The 25,232-nt window shown below is 36.9% G+C and overlaps 1 protein-coding gene across 4 annotated transcripts in view; it reads left to right on the top strand.

The window, feature by feature from the left end:
* PPA2 (inorganic pyrophosphatase 2) overlaps nucleotides 1-25,232 on the top strand; it is an 84,119-nt gene that overhangs the window by 22,020 nt on the left and 36,867 nt on the right. For all 4 annotated transcript variants that reach the window (XR_003004041.1, XM_024751891.1, XM_024751892.1 and 1 more), the window contains 4 exons: nucleotides 2,138-2,191; nucleotides 3,640-3,759; nucleotides 11,184-11,270; nucleotides 18,455-18,581. Coding sequence is in view for 3 of the 4 variants with exons in the window: in XM_024751891.1 (XP_024607659.1) it covers nucleotides 2,138-2,191; nucleotides 3,640-3,759; nucleotides 11,184-11,270; nucleotides 18,455-18,581 (388 nt within the window). In the remaining variant the exon portion in view is untranslated. The remainder of the gene's footprint in view (nucleotides 1-2,137; nucleotides 2,192-3,639; nucleotides 3,760-11,183; nucleotides 11,271-18,454; nucleotides 18,582-25,232) is intronic.

Raw genomic sequence — 25,232 nt, 5'->3', positions numbered from 1 at the left:
TAAAAAATTACAGGTCGTATGCATTTTAGGCAGAGAGAAGAAAAACAGGCTGGAAATACACTCCTAGTGATCAGAAACAAATGATGAGGGAGAGTGCAGTTTGCAGGCTTAAAATTCAAACCTGATCCATTGTTCTTTTGGTGTAATTCAAGTCTCTCTGAGTGCTTTTGGTAGGTGTCCTTGTGTAAAAGGATTGTCACTAGCTTTGTCTTCTCTGTCACCTCTGAGTATTCATCTGCATGCATTTGTTCTCTTATAGCCAGACTTTCAGGGATGAATAAATTATGTGAACATCTGTCATTTCCTTAGGTTTTTCTTTTTAACAGCTACTTCAGACATATTTAAACAGGTGCTGGGGTACCTCATGAAAGAGCATAGAAAATGAAACATAACAGCAGGCCTGTGTATAAGGTTGCTAAGATAGGTATGAGACATACTTCTAAGGAGCAATTGTTGAGAATTCATTCTCAGCTTTGTTCCTTATCTCGTTATGAGTATGCAGTTTTGTCACTTGTAAACTTTAGTCTTATCTAGAAGAACTTAAAAACCATCATTATTTTTGTGGCTTGATTTATATTTAATTGTATAAATGGCATTCTTTGAATTAATAGCATTCATGTTTCACTAAGAAAGCCCCAGATATTGTTTACCAGTGCTTTAAACCAGAGGTTCTCAACTCTGGCTGCATATGAAAATTGCTTGGAATGCTTTTAAAAATAAGCAGTGCCCTGGCTCCACCTGAGAACCATTGAATTCAAATATGTAGGAGAGGGCTTCCTTGGTGGCGCAGTGGTTGAGAGTTCGCCTGCCGATGCAGGGGACACGGGTTTGTGCCCCGGTCCGGGAAGATCCCACATGCCGCGGAGCGGCTGGGCCCGTGAGCCATGGCCGCTGAGCCTGCGCGTCCGGAGCCTGTGCTCTGCAACGGGAGAGGCCACAACAGTGAGAGGCCTGCATACCGCAAAAAAAAAAAAAAAAAAAAAATGTAGGAGATGGGGCTCTAAAAATCTTTTTCTTTTTTTTTACTCGGTTACAGCTCTCCAGGTGATTTTGCTGTGTGACACAGTTGAGAATAAGTATATTTAACCACTGCTTCTCAAATGATCTGTGGTGAAGGACAGTTTTTTTGTTTATTTCTAATCTGTTGTGAACTGATACTTTAAAAAAATACAATCAAAATGAATTATTAGAAAAGTGTAATTCAAGTGCCAAATTTTTATTATTAGGTTCAACAGTCATAAAAAGTACTCTGTCAGATTGTTATAAATGTTTCTAAATGAACCAGTAACAGATTACAGATTAGCCCTGGTCCATGACCACACTTGGAGTAGGACTGTTTTAAACCATTGCTTTGATAAGTTGTTGGTTACTGATATCAGAATGGCATACAAGTCAACTTTACCTGTAAGACTTTCTCTTTGTGAGGCCATTACTGTAGGAAATTATTTTTACCCATCACTGATGTAGAGTCTCCTTTGTTTTAAGTACTCTGCAAAGTTCAGAAATGCTAAAAAGAAGCAGTGGTCCTTTTATAACTTTAGGGAACCAGAGATCACTAGATATGCAAGCTAAGCTTTAAAACTCTTTGTAAGCTTTATAACTACCTATACCAATAGCCTTAATTTTATATTATATCATAATAACTTGGATTTAAATATTGTTTTATAATTTTAAAAATACTTCATAATTGTCTGTATTTTCATTTAAAATATGTAATTCATCTTCACAACAACCTTGTGTGGGGTGAGGAAGGAGGTTATCACACTTACTTTGTAGACTGGAAAAGTGACACATTCAGCTCTCGCTCCTATTTTAGCTGGAAAATAAAAATTGAAACAAGTTTCCTGGCTTCATTCTGGTTCTTTCACTACCCTGCAAAGGTATTTCCAGAAATGTAGCAACTCCTAACACTGTACAGTAGTGGGCAAGTGACACGATCAGGTTTAAATTCTGTTGTGTTTTAAACAACTTCGATAATTTTTTAGAAGGAATTTGAGGCATAGGCAGACATATGATGCAGACGCTTGACATTTTTTGTGGGAAAAAGACTAAAGCATTCTCATGCAGGAGATAAGTGAAAAGATAAAGGAAGGCAAACTTTTAAATTTCTTTTCTTTGTTGTTTTTTTAAATTGCAGAATTTGTTTAATATGGTTGTAGAAGTACCTCGGTGGACAAATGCTAAAATGGAGGTATGGATATATCCTATTAATATCAAATGGAAATGATAATAATGATATAAAAACTTGGTTTCAAGTTGTTTGCCATAATATTTTGAAATTGGGATGGTTGACAAACTTCTTTATAATTAAAGCAATGGAAAACATTCTTGTGAACTTATTTTGAATCTAATTTCAAAAAGGAAAATATTATTCAAAGCTGAATTTACACTTTAAAGAAAATGTTTTCCATTTTTGCCTCCCTAGTTTGTTATACACGTATTTATTTAATTTTCCTTGACTCCTCTGTCTTTGAAAATGACAAATATTTTCAAGATTTTCTTAAATAGATTCTGAGATGTATTTTGTTTATAGACACAACTGAAACGTATTATTTGGGGCTGATGATAATTTTGGTTTCTAAGGACTTAATTTTCCTTTAGATTTTATTTTAGTCTACTAGGAATGAAAGCATTTTGCTGGCCAACTTGGTTTCTGAGCACTTTCTAAGAGCATCTGCTGTTCCCCTGGTTAGCTTTTTTTTTTTTTTTTTTTAAGTTTTTCCATGAGACATGAACCTATCAAGAACTTCCCTTTTGCTTTTCAGAATTTTATGATTTCATCTTCAGTTAGGTAAGATCCCTTATAGTTCCGAATGAAATTTAATTTATGGTACTTAGTTTGTTTAGTTATTTAAGCCTTCTCCTACAACTTTGGGTATGATGGCAAGTATTATTTCAAGTGTTTAAGGATTGTTATGTCAGTATATATTTCTGAGATTTTATATTTGGAGGATTGTCAGTAACTTCACCAAGTCCTGGTGTATTTTTTTGTTGTTGTTAATATTTTAATAGGAAAAAGTAAAGATATTAGATTCTTCTTTTGTTCTTGCTTTAAATACAGTGTTTTATTATTCTGGCTACTCTCTACCTCACTTGGGTATAGGATCAAGATTCTGTGAGATTCTGCCTAATTTAAGCAGTGTTTATTCATTCAAACATGGCTTCAGTTATTTTTTATTTACTTTATAGGATAGTTTTTTTTTTTCTTTTTGCATGGCAATTTGGATATGTTTGATTGAAAGGTAACTTTGAAATGAAGTCACTTGGTGAAAATCTTTAAGTTAACTTTATTATAAGATTGATGGTAGAAAGTCCGAGGTTAGTAACAAAGAGGAAGTTGATTAATCCTTATCCTCTTGCCGTTTCAATAAGCTTTCTTATTTGTGTTAGAAATAATGAGTTCATAAGTAATAGAGTGCCTAAAAATATAGTCTGATGTTTCTTTTCCAGACAGTTTTTTTTTAATACAGAACAGTAAATTAGAAACAAGAACTGGCTTAATTTATTTTAAAGTGTCTTTGATCAGTAAGTTGGATTATGAATACTTAGTCTGATAATGGCAGATTTAAAAAATACTATTTGAATATAGAATTAATCGTTTCTTATTCCCCACCCCTCTTTTTTCCATGACCTGCTTAGATTGCCACGGAGGAGCCATTGAATCCCATTAAACAAGATGTAAAGGATGGCAAGCTTCGCTACGTGGCAAATATCTTTCCTCACAAGGGTTATATATGGAATTACGGTGCCCTCCCTCAGGTAACATTTTTGTTATAATGGTAAAACTTCTCTGTCTTCTGAAAAAATTGCCTTGTAAATCCTGTGAAATACTTGAATTTAAATTGGTTCTGAGGACATGTCAGTATGAAAGATTTGTGAATATAAATTTTTTTAATGTGGAGTTTTGTTGTATCAGTAAATTTTTTTTCAAAGTATATATATGTCTGTACTCAAGTTCTTAGAGTTAGGTATATAGAACAATCACATTTGGCATTTTGAATGTTCTTTCTTTTTCTGGGCTTGGCTATTAAGAGTCGTGAAAAATGTTTTATCTCCTTTATCTGCAGTCATTTCTTTGGATATGACAAGTTATGCTTTTATATACATTCATATATGACAGCATGAATTTTGTTTTTTAAATTTTAACAGATGAACCTTTTAAATTGTTACCTCTTTCAGAACTCATTGTGAATTGAATAAAGCAACTTAATTATATACTATTATGAATTTATAATTTTTAAGTGGGAAGCAGTGGAAACAATGACTAAGTAATGGTAAAGCAGCATTCCTATTAGAGAGTAACACTATTTGCTTTTCTTCCTTTCTTCTCCCTTTTTGTTTTCTTCTCATGTTTCCTCACTCCTGGGAAGTGGTAACTCCTTCCAGATAATTTAGTGAGTAAAACTCAGAATATGCAGATTCAGAAGTCTAGGTTTGGGGACATAGAGAAGCATCTGCCTTTATGTTTATAAAAGCCATTAGGGCATCTGTCTATCTGAATATTTAATTTTGATTATTTAAATTTTATTTATTAATTTTAATATTTTGCATGAAATTCCAAGATGCTTTTTGGAAATTATCTGAGAAAAGGAGGTCTTGCTTTATCCAACTCAGAAAAACAGCTGCCCACGTAGAATAAACATTCACAGGAAAAGAAAAAAGAAAAATGTTTTCTAAAGAGTCAGGCTGTCTTTGATGCAGTTAGACCACCCAAGTAGATACATTCTTGGTTAAAACAGGCATTTCTAACATGGTGTGCTAAGAATGAGGATGTCTGTTGAAACCAAGAAGGCAGGTTTTCTGACTCCCCAGGTGCCTAAGTAGAGACCCTGTTTGACCTAGCAGTGAAAGAGCAAGAATATTTTTGCTAAGCTTGGGGCATAGGTCTGTACGAGAAGACAGATGAGGGGAAGGCCAAAGAAGCCGTTGAATTAGAGAAAGACAAAAACAGAGCCATAAAAAGTATGTATTTGTTTATTTCATTAAACATTTATTAAGGATTTATGTGCTAGGCTGTGTATTAGGTGTTGGGGAAACAAAGATAAATGAGAGATACGTATAAGGTCAAGGTAGCATAATCAGTGACTAAGAATGTTGATTTTGGAGCCAGCTTGCCACTTCCTAGTAATGTGACCTTGGGCAAGTTCCTTTGTCTTTCGGTACCGCACCCTCTTTATATGTAAAATAGAGATGATAAAGTACCTACTGCACATGGTCCTGTTGAGGTTAAATGAGTTATTGCACGTTTATGTTAGAATAGCGCCTAATAGATAGTGATCCCATTATTACTGTTGGTACTTTTATTATTATATGGTCTTTATATAGACTTTTGGGGGTGGGGTGATCATCAACTAAACCAGTGGTTACAGTGGGGCATAATAGATGCTACTAACTCATCTTTTGTAGTTTATCTATTTAAAGTCCTGACAAACTTTTGTACTCCTCTGCATGTGTTTGAATGTGCAAGATGCTCTTGCTGCTGTTATATTGGTCTGTTAGGCGCAGTGGTTCTTACATTAGAGCAGAGCTCGACTGCAACTGGCTCTGCCCCCTGCCTTCACCACTGCCTACCGAAATTTCATACTCCACCTAGTATCCAAAATACCGTTTTGCCCATAAGAGAACCTTTTAATGGTCTCCTGTTGCTAAAAGGATAAAATAAAAAAGTTCCTAACATGGCTCCCCAACCCTTCATGATGTGGCCCTGCTTCTCCAGCCTCGTTTTGCAGCCTTTGGCTTTCCTCACTTCCATCCCACCACAGCAGCTTCTTCAGTGTTTCGAGTGTCCCTTGGCGTTTCCACACCAGCCCTTCCTTCACAGAGCTGCTTATTCATTCTATACACATTTTTTGAGTATCTAACGTTTGCCAGGCCATGTTCTAAGTACTAGAGGTAAAGCAGTGATAAAAGGGACAAAAATTCTTCTGGGACTTGTATTCTGGGCAGAGAGACAGACAAAAAAAAAAAGTAAAAATGTACAGTACATCAGATAGTGGTAAGCGTGTTAGAGAAAACTAAATCAGGGAATGGGGCTGGGGTGTGTTGGGATTGTTGCGGTTTACACAGGGAGAAGGCCTCAGTGAGGTGGTATTATCTGGGGGGAGACCTGAAGAAAATGGGAAGGTGGTTATCTTAGTAAAGACCTGAGGAAGTGAGGGCCATCCAGGGCTGTCTAGGGGAATTCATCAAGAAACAAGTATAAAGGTCCCGAGGTAGAAGGAGGCTTCTAGTGCCTGAGTAACAGAAAGGAGGCCAGTGTGGCTGGAATGGAAGTGAGGAAGAGGAAATCGACCTGTATTCTCTCTGCTGTTTTCAACCAGAGATCTTTACTGTCTTTTTACACCCAAACTGACATTGTAGCGTGTGTGTGTATGTGTGTTTGAGTCTTCAGCAGAAGAATGTACTATAGACTGCGTAGGGGTGAAACACCAAACAAAAATAGCTACATAGATTCATGTTCATAAAAAGTTGAAATTAGGCCAGTTGTTGATGGGCAAAGTACCGTACCCAGTATCTCTTTGGTTCAGGTTGATGTTAAGACAGAGTGAGCCTGTTAAAATGCAAGCTAGGCCCCGGTTCCATTTATGTTTTTGGTCTCGTGTCTAGCTTGTCTTCCTGCTCTCTCACCTCCACACTGGCCTTCTCACGACTGCTCTACGCTCCAGGCACACTCCTGCCTCAGGCCATCACACTTACTGTGTCCTCCAGCCCGGGACACTCTCTCCCAGTGGTCACACGTCCTGCCTTCTTAAATGTTTGCTGGTCAGTTACCTCCTTCACGGTGTCTGCCCAGAACATCCTTTAGAGCTTTAACCCATGTACTCCCATTCCTCCTTCCATACTTGTTTTTTTTTCCCTTTTCCATTACACCTACCAGCTTCTGACATGCTACATAATTTAGTTATTTATTATGTTTATTTTTAATATCTTTTAGCTAGAATGCAGTCTCCATAAGGGCAGGGATTCTGTCTGTTTTGTTCACTGATGTCTTCCAACTGCCCAGCTTAGTGTCTGGCACCAAGTAGGTGATCAGTAAATACTTGGGGATGAATGAATCCATGAATGCACGGTGTATGTTGCATTTGCTTCGTAGGCATGTGTGGGTAATTGGATTTTGCTGTTCTCTTACGATTTGTCTTGTAACAGCAGGAAGTTTGTCCACAGCGGTTACCAAGCCAACCACGCTTGGAAGAACATTTAAGCAGCAGAATACTGTTTAAGTAGCAGCCTCTCCATTTAGCTTGTAATCCATCTGTGTGCCCTCATTTCAGACCTTCATCTGCCTAGACTGTTTAACCCTAATAACTTCCCTTGCAACAGCAATAATGCCGTCCTCAGAGTTTGAGTTTGGACTGGGCAAGAATCATCTTTGTCTTCCCCCTGATTGTGCATATCTCCCACATATTATTCAAGTGTAATAACTTTCTATGTAAATATTTAGAGGACCTGTCTGAATAATGTTAAAGGACTAGAATCACTAACTTCAAGATTTCTTCAGTCTTAATGTAATCTCATTGTATTTATTACTTTGAACTTCATTATAAATTTGGTTCAGTGACCCCAAGTTTCATTTAGTACCGCTTCTTAGGTTTATAACCTGGGACCAGTGACTGAATGTCTCTAGGCCTATTTGTTTATCTGTATCATCCTGCCACCTACCCCACAAGGTTATTGTGGATATTGAATGAGATGATCAAAGCAAGTTTAGCCCCGTAGTGAGTGTTCAATAGTATTATCTCGATGATGACACTGTTGCCACTGATTGATATCAGCGGCTAATAGTAAATAGCTTTTGCTCCACATTGAAGCTGGTGAACTTCAGGTAGCGGTTGAGTAGATCTTACTTCCTTTGACTTGATGATAGGAATTCTGATTGATCAGGAAGTAGTTCTCAAGAAGCATCTGTATACCCAGCTCTGTACCATTCAGTGATTTTTTTGAAGAGACTGAAGTACAAGATCATGGTGATTACAGATGTATTGGTTAATATTTATAAGATTGTAAGGTAATGATCTCAAAACCTTCATGAGGGTGAGTAAGGTTTGTTTTAGGCTAGATCAATAATCTATGTATTCTGATTTTTTTTCATAGCTTTATAGCCATCCTTTATATGAGTTTAGCATTATTTGTATTCCTCTTGATAGGTTTTTCAACTCTTTTTAAAGCTTTTCGTGGGTCCCTGCTAAAATTTTTCTATATACTTAACATATATACGTATATACTACTAAGTATATGCCTATGAGTCAGATTGCTAAGTTCTGAGTTACATACCTATTTACTTTACTAGGTATTCACAAATTGTTTACAAAAGAAGTTGTAATAATATATACTCCTACCAGTAGTAGTAGGGTTCCAGGTTTCTTACATCATTACCAGTATTTAGCATTATCAGATTTTTAAGTTTTTGAAATCGCATCTCATTTTGGTTTTAATTTGTATTTCTCTGATCAGACTGGGTATCTTTTCATATATTTGTAAGTCATTCACGTTTCCTCTTTGAATTACCTGTTCCTGTCTTTGACCCATTTTGTATTGCATTGCTCTTTTTCTTATATAACTGTAGAAGTTATTTCTAAATTCTGGATCTAATCTTTTGTCACTTTTGTGAAGCAAATATTAAGATTTGGAATTTCCTCTTCTGGGTATTTCTTTTCTAGCCTGACTGTGCTTTTCTAGTTGTTTCTCTGCCTAGTTAGATACTTAAAGCTACACTCGAGGGCATAAAGTTTTAAATTTGTCAAGATTTCCTCTCCTAGTGATTGTTTGAAATTATACTGTATTTTCAAGTTAAGTTAGAAGTCATTTAGTATGACTCTCTTTTTGTAGTAAAAAACTGAGCCCTGAAGGTATGGAGTGTTAAAGGCAGGAGTAGAGATAGAAAGAACTCGTATAGTCTTTTTTTCTGGTGAGGGAAATCATGAACCACTCACTCGCCCTAAAACTGACAGCATTGTTATAGCTTAAGAATTTTGCCTGTATGTACTTATTTTCTCAAGAGAAGGAACTAAATTGATAAGTAATGTTGAAAGTGGAGTTTCTGAAGGGAATGTAGACCAATGAACCAATCAACAAACAGAAACACTCACAAAAACCAAATGGAATACCATTTATATGAAGACAGTTTTTGTGTCAGTACCAGAAAGGACTTTTGTAAATATTAAATCCGACCAAAATGGACTAAGTTATCTCATGAATTTGTGAGCTTCCTGTTCACTGGTAGTATTTATGTAGATTATGAATGACCACTAACAACCATAGAATTCAGGGCTGGGATGTATCTAGCAATTGTCTTATTTAAGCCATTCTTTTTATAGGTGAGGAAACTGAGGTCTGGATGTTTTGGCCAAGGTAGTTTGTGGCTAAAGTAGGACTAGAATCTAGGTATCTTCCTTCAGGCCGGAGTGACTTCTAGCTTATCACATTTGTTCCCTTCTGAGAGTGGGAGTGAGGTTAAGGAAGGTTCAAGAAAGGATTCCTGCATTAGGAAGGAAGAACCTCTCAGATATTTTCTGATTCTGCCTCTGGGTTTTCTAATTCCACTTATACTTCACTTCCATCTTGGCTTCTCCAGCACATTAAGATTAATTTTGTAGCATTTGTGACAAATGCTACACCATTTATCAGCATGGTGTTCTTCAGGGTGTTGACTGTCCTGTTGGTTTCTGTTCCTAACTCCTGGTCAAGAGTAGGTAATCAATAAATATTAACTCAATGAATGGATGCCTGGTAATAGAAAACAAGAAGCAGTAAGGTCAACCGTAGGAAAATATACTTAGGAGATTCTGAGAGTAAGAGAACTTAAAAGAAGAGAAACATGAATAAGGTTATATCTGAAAGTAATTGCCATTCAATTACCAAATATTTGTTATCAAAATCTGGGCATCATAACATGATTTTTAATAGCATGTGTTCTATCTCATTGCCACCATTTAGAATCTGAGCTTGGCAAGTTTAAACTCTGTGCTGCAGTTTACTTATCTGTACAATGGGGTTAATAGTGGTACATTCTTCATGGGATACATGTATGTATATGTGTGTGTATATCACTGGGAAGGTATCTCTCACCTATAACCAATATGTAAGGTTAACAGTTATTTTTATTATCCTTATATTTTATTAGTAGTGCTAGTATTGGGGGTAGTGAAATGTTAGTCGTGGTTTACTGATTTTGCTTTCTGGTAAGGATGGGTCAGTTTATTCCTGAATATGCTATAATTATGATCAGAAGGGAAATACTAGAGTTTATCTAGGGTTTAGCTGTAAATAGGGTTCATTTTAAATTATCTATATAAAATTAGAGGAGCCAATCTTGGATAATCTGAAATTCTAGGTAACATTCTTGAGATGACACAGTCTCTGCACATCTTATAAATCTGAGAGAAATAATTTCAGGGAACTTCTACAGTTTCATTTAGAATCAGCTAATTATGGAGCTTTTGGGGAAGGATAGTGCCTTAGGGATATTGAAGCTTGATAACAAATTTCCGTTATGCTGTTCATTTATAAAAATACTCAATGTATATAGTTTATAGCCAACAGGGTATAATCTTTTCAGTAAACTAAAGAGTTGACACCTTTTCATGGTTTTGTCAAATTTTCGAGATTTGATGACAAAGGTCGAGGATGTTTAAAATGGAATGAAGTGGGACAAAAATGGGTTTTTCTTTCGTAGATACTTGTTCTTTGGTTTATGAAGGGAAAACTGGGTTTGTTCTAGTAGAAGTTACTTAGAGTATAGGAAGTTTATTTTCAAACCTGGAAAGCCAGACCCAATGCTGTTCCATGTCAAAGGAAGCAGTGAGTAGTGGAAGCAGCAGTCCAGACAGTTAGTGGAAACAAGGGCACAGACAACGGGAACATCTGAACTGAAGCTCTAAATAAAAGTGAGCATGATTTTAGACACTGACTAAACTTGGAGGAAGAGTGTATTTGTAAATACCACCCACTTTCAGATGTGATTATACAGACAAATGAAAGACAGAAGGGAGGAAATAGTATGAATCTGTTTTAATTATTATGATGCTTAGGGATGTACTGGCATGTTGGCATTGAGCCTGTTTAATTTCTGAGAATTTTCCCCTCAGATTATGGCTATCTGTAAAACTTCATGGACATGTGGAAAGATTAAGGTACGTTGTAGAGAGTATTAACCCATATTCCACCCCCGCCCTTCTGTTTTTTAGACTTGGGAAGATCCCCGTCGAAAAGATAAGAGCACAGACTGCTGTGGAGATAATGATCCTATTGATGTTTGTGAAATAGGCTCAAAGGTTTGTTGCATAGACTGTTATTCTAACATATGTTCAACTTTATTCATGCCGTAAAACTTCAGTTCTCTTTGGAAGGCACCGATTCTTCAACTCTTCAAAGTTCTAGCCTATTCATCCCTCTGATATCAGTTCTTTTTGTATCTTTACTTCCTTCTCTTAAACTAGGGGTTGGTAAACTACAGCTGGTGGCCGGTCAAATGCAGCTCGCCACCTGTTTTTATAAATGACACAGCTCCAGCCGTTCATTTACATATGGTCTACGGCTGCTTTTGCACCACAGCAGCAGTTGAGGAGTGTAGCAGAGACCGTACAGTCTGCGATGTCTGAATATTTGCTATCTGACCTTCTACAGAATAAGTTTGCTGAGTCCTGTCTTCATCGTCCTTGCCCATTATCCAGACAGGAAGTTCAACACTGATGAAAGCCAGCTGGTACTCTTTTTTTTGTGTGCCTGTTTCCAGGGTGCAGGGTCCCACTGGGGACAAACAAAACCTGAGCTTTCATAGGTTACTGCTACCCATAGAATACTGTGTGTCTTTGCTCACATTCTTCCTTTCTCCTATTTTCTACTGCATTTATTGCCAATACTTATTGTTCTCTGCAGACATTAAACTCCTTGTACTTTGTTCTCACTCCCAGCAGAACATGTTGTCTTTAATTTTGTAGAGCTCATAGAAACCAGCATGTAGGAACCCCCTAACTTTCCCCGTTAGAGTACCAGACACCTGTGCCTGCAGACACTCCTTCTTCCCTTCCTTCTGTTACTCTGAGACCAGGGCTTCCCCCTGTGCTCTAGATCATGTCCCTTCTTGCCTCTTGAGTGACACTATTTTCTTAGCTCTTCTCTGTCCTGTATTTACAATTTCTCTTTCTTTATTGGCTTCCTCCCATATGCCTCCTCTCTTTTTCCTTTTCATAGGAAGACTTGTAAAAAGAGTCAACACTGACCTCTATCTCCTCCTTCCCACTTAATCTTCAACCTATTTCAAAATTGTTTCCGTCCCCCCATCATTTCAGTGAAACTGCTCTTACTAAGGTTACTGGTAGCTTTCTTTTAGCCAAATCCAACTGGCCTGTTTCACAGGTTTTGTCTAACTTGAATTTACCTTAGTATTTTATACCTTTAACCTCATCTTCCTTCTTCAAACAGTCTCTTTGCTTGGCTTTGATTATATCATAATATCTTGGATATCCTCTAATTCTCATTCCTCCTGGGTTTCTTTTGCAAGCTCCTTTCTTCTGCCTGCTCCTTGAGTATTGCTTCCCTTGAGGGTTGTGCCCTGGTTCACCTCTTCTTCACTTCGTGTCGCGATTACCTTGGTGATCCAGTCCCAAGCATTCATGGTTTTGCTCTCAAATTAATGTCCAGCTCAGACCTACGTTCTCAACTACTACACCTACACTTGGGTGTCTCCCAGGCGCCTCAAACTCATTGTGTCCGAAACTGAATTCATTGTTTCCTCCTGTCCACATGAAGGACGTCTCTCCTCCTTCCCTCCTGACCTCCAGGTTCTTGAGCCAGAAACTGACAGGACATCCTTGATCGTCCTTTGCTTCTCTTTATCCTGTTAGTCATGAAATACTGATTCTATTGTTCTAAATGGCCTTTAAATCTCTTTCTTTCCATTATCACTGCAGCCAGCTTTGTCTAGTCCTCAATTATATTGCACTTGAATTATTCCTACTACTGACCAGTTTCCTTGCCGAGTCTTATTTTCCCTCCCGATTCCAGATTCTTTTCCAGCTCTACTCTTTTTGAGTCCCTGTCCCCTCCTTTTCTGACTTCCTCTCCTGCCACTGTTCGTCTGCAGCTGTACCGAACTTCCAATTCCTATAATGTATCTGCCGTCACTCATGTACAGGCCTTCACACAAGCTGTTCCTTTTATGTAGAATGGAATATTCTCTTCCTTCACTTTATTTGACTTTCCCCTTCTTTTCACCTTACCTCCCCCTGCTCATCCTTCGGATCTCAGCTGTAATATCACTTCCTCTCAGAAGTCTCCCTTTGCCCTCTGTACACTAACATACTTGCTCTCTGATCTGTGCTTCCTCAGTACCAATAGTGCTGTGTTTTTGGTCTAATTGTCTCCTCCGAGATGGCAGTGAGCTCTGTGAGGATGGGACTCACCGTTACAGTGTGTAACTCAGTGCCTGGCACAGGGCGTATGCTTAATGTAAGACGTTCCAAATGCAATAATTACTTGAGTCATATTCTTCTAGCTGAGGTTAAATCGGTTTTCTCTGGAAACTCATATTAGCACTTTTAGGCTTCCAGAATGTTATTCAGTGAATAGTGTCCTCTGATTCTTTGTCACTTTGTTTATTTACTGTGTTCTTCTGTTACTCTTCTCTTTTCTTTCTCGTCTTCTTCCTCATTCTCCTTTCTTATTCCTCCTCCTTTCCTCCTCTTCATCCTCTTCTTTGACTTTCTATTCCTTCTCTTTTTGCTTTTTCTCCTCCTATTCTTCTACTTCCTTCTTTTTTTCTTCCTTGTACTTTTATTCTCTTCCACCACCCCGCCCTTCCCCCACCCCTCCCCCGGATTCTTTTCCTTCCCTCTGTCTCTTACTCCTTTCCTGCAGGGGAGCTTCCCATCCAACTTAGATTTCTAGTTTACACCCAGATAAGGACAAATAGGGGCTAGAGTTCATGCTTGTGTTACTCTATAATTCCTTTATCTCTCCAGCAGAAATATGGCCAGATTCTTCGCTTTATTTCAAATTTAAGCTATCGTTTACAAATTTATTTTTTGGCCTTTTTTCTCCAGAGGGGGTAGTGAAGTGTGTATAAAATGAATAGATTAGAAGGAAGAATATAAATATTTCAATGAGTACCTCCTTTGTTCCAGATGCTATGCTATATACATTGGGTCAGTTTCCTGTGTCTTATTTTATGATAAGAAGAGTCACTAAATTAAATAACATTGCATCGATGGAAAGGTTATATAGTAGAAAACCCTAATTCTTTTTATTTTATTGAAGTATAGTTGATTTACAATATTTTGTGTTAATTTCTGCTGTACAGCAAAGTGATTCAGCTATACATATATATACATTCTTTTTCATATTCTTTTCCATTATGGTTTATCACATATATTGAATATAGTTCCCAATGCTATGCAGTAGGACCTTGTTGTTTATCCATTCTATATATAATAGCTTACATCTGCTAATCCCCAAATCCCTATCCATCCCTCCCTACCACCCCTACTCCTTGGCAACCACAAGTATGTTCTCTGTGTCTGTGAGTCTGTTTCTGTTTCGTAGGTAAGTTCATTTGTGTCATATTTTAGATCCCACATATAACAGATCATATGGTATTTGTCTTTCTCTTTCTGACTTACTTCATTTAGTATGATAATCTCTAAGTCCATCCATGTTGTTGCAAATGGCATTATTTTGTTCTTTTTTATGGCTGAGTAATATTCCATTGTATATATGTGCCACATCTTCTTTATCCATTCATCTGTCAGTAGACATTTTGGTTGCTTCCATGTCTTGGCTATTGTAAATAGTGCTGCCATGAACATAAGGGTGCATGTATCTTTTGGAAATTACAGTTTCGTCTGGGTATATGCCCAGGAGTGGGATTGCTGGATCATATGGCAACTCTATTTTTAGCTTTTTGAGGAACCTGTGTACTGTTTTCTGTAGTAGCTGCATCAACGAACATTCCCACCAACAATGTAGGAAGGTTCCTTAGAAAACTCTTACTCTGAAGGTATAATCCTTGGGGCCACTCAGTTTATATTAAGTGCAGATTATTAAGTTAATTTAAATCCTTGTGCCAGATATTAAGCGTATAAGTAAAAAGATTAAATGAAAGTATCTTATTTTCACTGATGTAAAAATTTGTCAGTGAGCACGTAATTAATGAGACTGGTAACTGGAAATCATGAAAATCTCGGTACCTGATAAACTGATTTGACTTAGTAACACTAAGTCATTATTGACAAAACAAGGAAATCTAAGAAAACTTGATATACAGGCTTTTAAATAAACGTATCAAAGTCACTAAATATGTGGAATAAAATTAAAGGTTTTAAATGTAAGTGATTTGTAACAAGGTATACATCATTAATCTTGAAAGCATACTTTTGTATGCAGAGAGCAGTCCCTGGTTGACAGCCAGCAAATTTAGGGGGAACCTCAGTCCTACAATTGCAAAGAATTGCATTTAAATGGGTTCTTTCTTAGAACCTTCAGATCAGAGCCTAGCCTGGCCAACACCTTGATTTTGGCCTTGTCAGGCCATGAGCAGAGGATCTAGCTGTGTTGTGCCTAAACTCCTGACCCATGGAAACTGTGAGATAGTATATACTATTTTAAGCCTTTTGATTTATAATAACTTGTTACACTACAGTAAAAACCTAATACACAGGATAACAGGCTTTACGCAGTTTTACTTTCCATAGTTTTATATTGATTGGGTCCGGTTGAAGTTTTACCCCTCATTCTTCAAATTCTAAATCAGCACAGAAGTTTTGTTGTAGACCACTATTACATTCTGCCCATTCCAGGTTCCCAGGAGTTAGCAGTTGACAAGTGTGAGCAGATAAGTACAGGTAGAGCCCAGAGAGAAAAAATACTAATATCTGTGGAAGACCTCTTGTGTTCTAGTTCATGCATCTGTTGTTTCCTTTGCTCTTTATCTTTACATCAAGGAGTAAGTCATGTGATCTCCATTTTACTGTGGAGAAACCAAGTCCTAAAATATTGTGTGAAGTAGTTGCCCTCAGTCACCTCTAGGAATGGTGGAGGAAGAATTTGACCCCATATATTTGTGACTTAAAAATCCTGTCTTTTGAAGTATTTTTATAATAGCTAGAAAAGTCTGTAATAACCCTAGTCTGATTCTGCCTGAAATCTTTGAGGCATACCTACATTCTTGTTTCATAGTGTCGACTCATTTTTGAAACATGGTCAACTGTATGATTCCCAAGGAATTAGTAACAGAATCTTCTGTGTACATTAATTTCCTCGCAGGGTAGACTGAGGGTTTTATAATGGAACTGAGGCAATAGGATTTATCTTATATCCAAAGCAATTTATTCTTTTAGTTAATGAGGCCCGAAAAAATATTTAGTAAACATGAAGTAAGTACTTAATTGCCATCTAAACAATAGGCCTTTGTTGGGACTACAGCTCCTTTATCTTGCTTCGGGCTATGCCTGGCTAGTCCTTAAATCATCTATAAGGAACATCATAGAAGAAAGCCTCTTTTAACACCACATATGTAAATGAGCAAAGGAAAAGGAGCAGAGTCCTGGAAGTTGTTAATAGACTTAGAATCACAGATACAGAAATTTTTAAGTTAAGTTCTTTGAGAAGTGTTATTCATTTGGTATCTAACATTATGTGTTCTGCAAAATTTGTTGAATTGCTTTAGACTGAATTGAATTGTGGGGTATTCAGAAGAATTTTACCATTTGTTTTTAAGCATCTTATCCTGAGTTTTTGGTTTGATTGAGAGAATTTCCTTTCCAGTTTTTAAAGTGTTATTGCAAGGCAGTGGTTTGTCTAATCCCTTTCTGTTGCTTATGAGATCAGAGGGCATTTATCATTCTGATGAAACTTGGTAATTCCCAGACATGCTTCCTGCTTGCCCTTGTAACCATAAAAGTCTCAAATCTGCTCTTATGTTGTATGAAATTTCAAAGTAAGTTAATTCTTGTGAATAAAAATAAAACAATTTAGAAGGTGCCTTTAAAAACTATATATGATTCCCAGTAATTCTGATAGACACCCCTGTCACCAAAGTCTGCTGCAGGCTCCTCAGCTTTGGCACTATTGACATTTTGGGTGGATGATACTGTAATAGGAGACTGTCCTGTGCAGCATCCCTGGCCTCTTCCCCGCTAATATGCTAATAATACCCCCCCCCCCAGTTGTGACAACCCAAAATGTCCCCAGCATTGCCACATGTCCTCTAGAGGGCAAAATTGCCTCTGGCTGAGAAGCAGGGATGCAGTTCATCACTGAGTTAACCAATGGAACCACCTTTCATTGATGATTATGTGATAACTTTGAACATTTTTGTTTTATAAAGGACCTCCTGGCATGAGGTGTGTAAGTCTCCCCAACAAGATTGTAAACCTTTAAGAAATGGGATGCTTTCTTTCTGTATACATAGTGTCTAATATGGTGCTGGGCACTAAATAGAGCCCAGACATGTGAGAGTCTGGCTAATATAATTGTGCATATTCTCCTAAAAGTGGTATTTCAGTTTAGTTTATACAGTCACATTAATCTGTTGGATAAACTAATTGCACTTTCATGCAGATTTATATTAAGATTTCAGATTCATTTTGCAAATGTTCTGAAAGGATTTATTTGACTTTATGGTTTAAGATCTGTTCTTTTCTCTCAAATAATTTCAAGACACAACAGTGACTTTCCTTTGCATACCTTGATTTCCAGATGTAAAGCTGAATTTTGAATCATGAAGGAATTATTCTGAAGCATGTGTTCAGATTTCAGCTTACAGTGAAATTCTATAGCTGACTAAACCTTTAAAAATAAAAGGCTATAGAAAGAATGCACGCATATAAGCTTGGCATTGGCAACTTGAGGGAACCACTGAAATAACTTTCTTTAGTACAAGGAACATCTGCTTCAACATCGTGCTGTTTCTTGGTTTCACTTAAAATCTTTTTAAAGCATTTTATGAAACCTGCTTTGTCTCTGTCTTTAACATTTTAATAATTCTTTCATTGTCATTCATTATCTTAAGGCTGTATTCAGATATGATAAAAATTTACTTTTCACTAGTAACTGATAAATATTGTTTGCAAAAAAGGTACTATAAAGCAGTTTCAAAGGATTCTCATGTCTTTTTACCCCCAAGTTTCAAAGGATTCTCATGTCTTTTTACCCCCAAGCAGCAGAAGCCAGATTTATATTATAACATGATATACATGACTTTATTTTCTGCTTATTAGTATGAGTTTTCTAGGCCTAGTACATTAAATTTTAAGATCTATAAATAATTTCATTTTCCAGAAAGGGATCAAGACATCTTTTGTAAGAAGGATATCATAAAAGGCTTTAGGACTGTGTTTACAATAATTTTAATTATTAAGTTTCAGTCTATAGTGCTTTTAATCTTTCATATAGATTTTTATGATATATGAGTAAATTTCTCCAAAGCCTGGCAAATGCTGAATTTCTTTTCTCTTTAAAGGTTCTTTCTCGTGGAGATGTTGTTCATGTGAAGATCCTTGGAATTTTGGCTCTTATTGATCAGGGTGAAACAGATTGGAAATTAATTGCTATCAATGTGAATGATCCTGAAGCCTCGAAGTTTCATGGTAAGTCTGTAACTTTCCAGAAACAGAAGTAAATCAGTGTGTCATTGGAATTCTTAGAATTTAAAAGAGGCTCATGTAGAACACAGTGTATATTTTGGGAGTTAAACTTACACGTTTTGTTTTCTAATTCTCTCTCCATGGACTATAAAGGGCAATTCAATATGATTGTGTCTGAGTTATGTCGTACTGCTGGGAGGAGCAAGAGAACAAAAAGGAGTGCAGACAGACAGACGATACTTCAGATTAAGAAAGTACAATCTATGGGTTCCCTTCCCCCTCACCTCCTTCCCTCCCGCCCTTCATTCTTTTCTTTCTTAAGTCTCTCTTTCATTCATTTGAGTAACAGGAAAAATAAAAAAACAAAAAGGAGAGTGTTCATCAAAGACATAAGCTGTCTTTGCATTACGCGGGCCTCTCACTGTTGTGGCCTCTCCCGTTGCGGAGCACAGGCTCTGGATGTGCAGGTTCAGTGGCCATGGCTCACGGGCCCAGCTGCTCCGCGGCACGTGGGATCCTCCCAGACCGGGGCACGAACCCGTGTCCCCTGCATCGGCAGGCAGACTCTCAACCACTGCACCACCAGGGAAGCCCCATAAGCTGGTTTTATACCTAGTTTTTGTTCTGTCTTGTACAGGTGAAGGGAAAGATAACGGCCCTCTAACAAAATTTTGATGTCCCAGAAATTTAAGTTCCAGAAGTTTGGTATGATAAAGAGTTAACTTTCCTTGGTGTCGGACAGACTTCAGTTTGCGTTCTGGCTGTGCTACTTTCTACTTGAGTGACTTTGGATAGATCATTTAACCTTTCTGAATTTCAGTTTGCTCATCTAATAATGTAGGTAATTATTCCTACTTGTGAGCTTGTTGGCAGTATAAGAGATGATTTACTTAAAGCATCTGGCTGTCATATGAAGTGTTGGGTATATGGCCACTATTATTATTCTCTGACCAATTTTTTTCCCCTAGTTTTCTAACCTTTTTCCTTTCAGTTTCATCCTTATTTGGGATCCTGGTCTTTTCTAGACCTCAATTCTTATCTCAATTTGAAAATATACCATTTCTCAGTTGACTGAAACTCATTAACACTTACATTTTAAACTGTCTTAATTTATGTGCATTTAAAACCTTTTCTTCACCATGGAGCAGGAAGGAGAAGTACAGAGAGGGAAACTCCTGATGCAGAAAGCACACTTTGCAGACTTTCTGGTTTTACACAGAGCTGCACTAGCAAGAGGGATGTGTAAAAGCTGTTCTTAGGGATTTTTTGCCATTATAATTGTGCGTGCTCAATTTAACGTAAGCATTGCCACTGATCAACATTGCTTTTTGAAATGCACCAACATGTAAGCATAGCTGCATCTAATAAAGGAAGTGTTTTCTTAAAAAAAACAAAAAACTTCTTGCGCATGGAACAACAAGAGAGATTTTATGCCATTCTTGCTTGTAATTGAGAAAGGGAGGGGTCTGATCGGGTGAAGTACATATAACCTCAAGGTCAAAACTAAAACATGACAACTACAATTAAAATATGAGACTCAAGCCCATAAACCATATGTTTTTCTTATCTATTTCATTATTTTGCACTGGATTTCTTTATTATTGTATTTCTCACATATATATGTATGCATGTATATATGTATACATATGTAACAAGAGTAAATCAATACCCAATTTAAAAGATTTTTAATACATAAGCTGCTCCTCAGATGAGAACTGATAATATAATGATGCAACAGCCAGCAAAAGCAAACTGTTCAACTAATTCATTTGTGACGTGGCACACTAAAGTCACGAAACTCTACTGAGGGATGTCCCTTTAAACTGGAGAGGCTGAGAGTCTAAGGAAACTAGTCTTTAGCTCAGTACTGTTGGAGATGTGATTTAACACCTCAAATTCCCTAACATATGTCAAACACTGGTGCCTGTCCTAGTACATATTATTAGTCTTAATTTAGAAGAATCTCAAAGGATTTAAATAAATTGCCTAGGGACTTCCCTGGTGGCACAGTGGTTAAGAATCCACCTGCCAGTGCAGGGGACACGGGTTCAATCCCTGGTCCGGGAAGATCCCATGTGCCGCGGAGCAGCTAAGCCCGTGCGCCACAACTAACTGAGCCTGCGCTCTAGAGCCCGCGAGCCACGACTACTGAAGCCCGCGCGCCCAGAGCCTGTGCTCCGCAAGAAGAGAAGCCACCACCATGAGAAGCCCGCGCACTGCGAAGAAGAGTAGCCCCCGCTCACTGCAACCAGAGAAAGCCTGTGCAGCAACGAAGACCCAACGCAGCCAAAAATAAATAAATAAATAACTTGTCTAAGTTTGCACATTTAGTAAATAGTGGAACCATGATTTGAACTCATTTCAGTCTGATGAGAAAGTCCATTGTCCCATCTACCATGCTATACTGCACAATTCATATTTGTGTAATTTACAGTATTTGTAACTAGCAGTATTGAAACCAGATTACACAGTATAAAGTACCTTACTGCTACAGTTTCCTAAGGGTTAGAATGAAAAAATATAACTGTATTTTCACTTTTTTTCTGTTTATACCCCAAATGGAGACGGCTTGCACTTTGGGCATCCTCTTCTAAATTCTTGCTGTGTATGCTTATACAGAGAGACATGCAGAAATACTGAAACCGTGACATGCAGAAATATTGAAGCTTATTTTGGTTGAGATGAAATTATCAGACTAGAATAATTAAAATTATTGTTTTGAAAGGCAAAAAGTACTTTTTTTTCCATTACACTAAAAGGGAACACATACATTATCTTCATCTTAAGAAATACAGCAGTGCTTCTTTATAATAACTTTTTTAAATCTTAAAAGACTAGATGAGTAACTATTGACATATTTTGCTCTGAAATGGTAGCTGACATTGTGCTTTGTGTTTATTTCCAGAATGAATAAGGTATACAGGGGAAAATGGATTATTTAAGGATATTTGCATATTATTTACACTGGGTAGTTCCAATACTTAAGTACTCTTATATATCTAGATTTTGTAAGATAAGTTCTGTAGTTTTAAGAGTTATAAGTGTTTTCTTTTGTGACTTCTCATTTCTTTTACCTCCACGTTACTGTACATACTCCACATATTCCACGTTTCTTCTCTCCTCTTTTATTCGATAGAGACCCAAGAAAAAGAATAGATGTAGGCGCAAATTGAAAGGGTGAAGAGTCTGCAGTATAAATTTTTTTTTTTAATCCTAAATCATGGAATACTAGGTAACCCTATGTAGCAGCTTTTATTTTTCATTGAAACTGAAATTTGGTTTATATTTATCATATCTCTCTAACATCATCCAGCTCTCCTCTGCAACGATTTCAGACAAAAGACAGAGTTTCTGTTGTCCTGCTGCTCAAGCAAATATTAATGGACAGAAATCATTCCTAACCTTACTTTTTTTCTTCACTACTTAGCCTGGTGTGTTGTTTGTGTTTTCATTAGCACCTGTAAAGGGGGGAATTGGAGGGGATGAGAACTGAAAGATGCTCACTAATCACAGGGGTTGAAAGCTTCCTAAATTTGTGAAGGAATTTTTACAAAATTAGTTTCTATGAAAAGTTTGGTGCTATTCTCTATCTACTATAAATCTTTAAAAATTAATCAACAGTATTTAATCTGAAACCAAGCAACTTTTAAACATTTTATTGTGTCCCTCCCACGTGTACCTTCTGAAATCACAAACAGAAGACTTTGGATGGCATTTTTTTAATTATAAAAAATAGTCATATATTTGGAAATAAAAACTCAGAAGTATAAAAAGCGTATATAAAATGAAAAGTAATGTTCTCCTTCCTACTTTTTCATCCCCACCCCCCTAGACTTACTTCTCATATCTTCTTCCCCATATGTTTTTAGTTCTCAAGTGGTTGCTTCTGTTCTGTAATCAGTGTGCTCACATCTCTCTTTCTTTTCCCTGTTAACTTAAGTTGCTGCTTTCAAAGATTAGGAATTTACCATCTTATACATCTCTCAATTTTGTTATCATATTTCTTCTTCTGTTATCTTAATAACTCTAGGTATTACACTTTGAGCTGTATTTATTGCTTCATTAATTTTGAACGGTAACTCGTGGCTGCCCAGTGTAAAACCAGGGCATTCAGGTTTCTGTACTTCTTTCCTTCTCTGCCCCTTACAACCCAGCTTCCCTCAGCTACACCATGAGTTCTACAGTGTAAACATTTGTAATGCATAGGTTCTGTTCTTTAACCATAACTGTTTTTCATGTTTTGTCTCTTGAATCTGAAAGTTGAAAACTAATAAATAACATTTACAGTATTTATGTGACTGTCATTCACTTCATTTATCATACTGTTTATCGAATGACTGGTTTTAGACAGGCTGTACCCTTGAGCCTGCTGCATAGCTATTATCATGGGGTTTCTTTTCGTTGCCTTTCTGGGTTATTAGTTCATTGCCTTTCTGGGTTATTAGTTCTATTCTTTCTTAGATTCTTTGATGCCCTCTACTTTCCTTTTTCATTGTTGGCTGGTGTACATTTTCCAAAAATTTTTACAGAAAATGCATGGGAGATTGATTTCATACGTGTCAGAGTCCATACATGTCAGAAATGGTTTGTTTTGGTGGTCAACTTCTCCTTAAATAACTTTAAAATATCGGATGCAGTAACTTTAAATATAAATGACTGTATATCAGTTGAAATTTCTATCACAACGGAGTGATTTTTTAACAGTTTAAACATTTGTCATCTATACTTGACATTTTTATTCAATGGGAAGAAGAATTAAAAACATGTAGGGAAGGGTAACTATCTGGACATTCTTTAAAATTCTGTAGTTTTCTGAGGATGTGTGTAATAAAGAAATTTATAGAGAAATTTTTTTATTATTTCCTATATGTAATTGTTATTTAGACATTTAAAAAATAAGTCCCTCCTATTAATTTCTACTACCTTAAGAAAAAGGAGCTGTCTTTGACATGGTCAGTACCTGTTTCTTCTTTTCTGAAAACAAAAAAGTGTGTTTTAATTTATAGACAGTATGTTTTATCTATCTATCTATATATTTTTTGGTGTATTCAGACACATTTGTATTTCTGTAAGGAAGTTCTGGGGTTGTGGGGTTTTTTTAAGCAATTTTTATTGCTCTTTAATTTTTATACATGTAGTTCTAGATGTATCATGCTTGAAGTGTGATACCAATATTTTAAAATTTATTTATTTATTTTTGGTTGTGTTGGGTCTTTGTTGCTGTGTGCAGGCTTTCTCTAGTTGCGTGAGCGGGGGCTACTCTTCCTTGCTGTGAGCGAGCTTCTCATTGCGGTGGCTTCTCTTGTTGCAGAGCACAGGCTCTAGGCACGCGGGCTCAGCAGTTGTGGTACGCGGGCTGTAGGGTACACGGGCTCAGTAGTTGTGGCTCGCGGGCTCTAGAGCGCAGGCTCACTAGTTGTGGTGCACGGGCTTAGTTGCTCCGCGGCATGTGGGATCTTCCTGCACCAGGGCTCGAACCAGTGTCCCCTGCATTGGCGGTTGGACTCTTAACCACTGTGCCACCAGGGAAGCCCTGTGGTTGTTTTATTTGTTAGGAAATAACTTCTTTGATCCTAATGAACATGTACAGACTTTGGTAGACTGTAATATCCTGTTTTAATGTTTATAGTTTTTTAAACTTTGACTTGACTGAACTAAAACTAGCCATTGCATCAGAGAATACATTTCAGTTGGAAGGAAACTGTGGTTGCTGGCTATATTTCTGTAATTTTAACATTGTTATTTAAATATTCAAGTTTTGCCTTCTGAAAGTTGAGTAGCAACTTTGAAAATCTAAAAAATTTCTAAACAGCATTTGAAAACAAATTCCTCATACACCCTGATAGAAAATTGGTCACTTTGGCTGGCTCATTATCACTTGGTGAGCACTAAGACCATTTAATGTACTGTAATTAGGTTCCAGCCCCTAATGCTCTTAATGGTACCTTAATGACCTGAAAGAGTTAATAAGACTCCCAGGGCACCTAAATTGTTCCTAGAGAATGCCTTGGCTGTTAGGGATAATAGTGCTTGGTTCTGAAATAACCAAGTTCAGAGCTTTTTAAGAAGATGGAAATGCTAGGGCATATGTAATTTCTCTCTTGGTTAAACTAACCACCTTCTATAATATCGAGCTTCAGATACTCACCAAACAGATGTTTGAGCCTCTTCAGGACCACCAATGATGCCTAAGGCCCTTATGTCAGGAGAAGTAATGTCATGAGGTAATTTAAGCCTAGAAGCTATGTCAACTTGCAGAGCAATAAAGATTTCTTTTGATTGGTATTAAATAAATGAAAACTATTGTCTGATGTCCTGTAATAAATATTGCCTGTGCAGTGATGTTAAAGTTTTCAAAAATTGAAAATTAGAACAATTATATTGATGTAGATACATTCTGGGATGAATAAATTACATGAGTAATAAGGGAATTATTTTAAATGAGGCAGTTGGGACTTTTTCAAAGGCCAGCATTGCACTTGTCCTGAAATTATCAGAATTTATATGTATTTCATATTTGTAGAATTTCAACTTACATTTAAAGAAATTTGAAAGTCAAATAAAACTATGTAGTTTCTTTTATTTTCTTTCAAGGCAGGAACAAACACATGGAAACCAAATCTATTTGACTTAAATTTTCATGTGCTAAATAAA

Source organism: Neophocaena asiaeorientalis, unplaced genomic scaffold, assembly GCF_003031525.2.
Source record: "Neophocaena asiaeorientalis asiaeorientalis breed wild unplaced genomic scaffold, Neophocaena_asiaeorientalis_V1.1 scaffold676, whole genome shotgun sequence".
NCBI classification, from domain to species: domain Eukaryota; kingdom Metazoa; phylum Chordata; class Mammalia; order Artiodactyla; family Phocoenidae; genus Neophocaena; species Neophocaena asiaeorientalis.
This window is presented reverse-complemented; position numbering and strand designations above follow the sequence as displayed.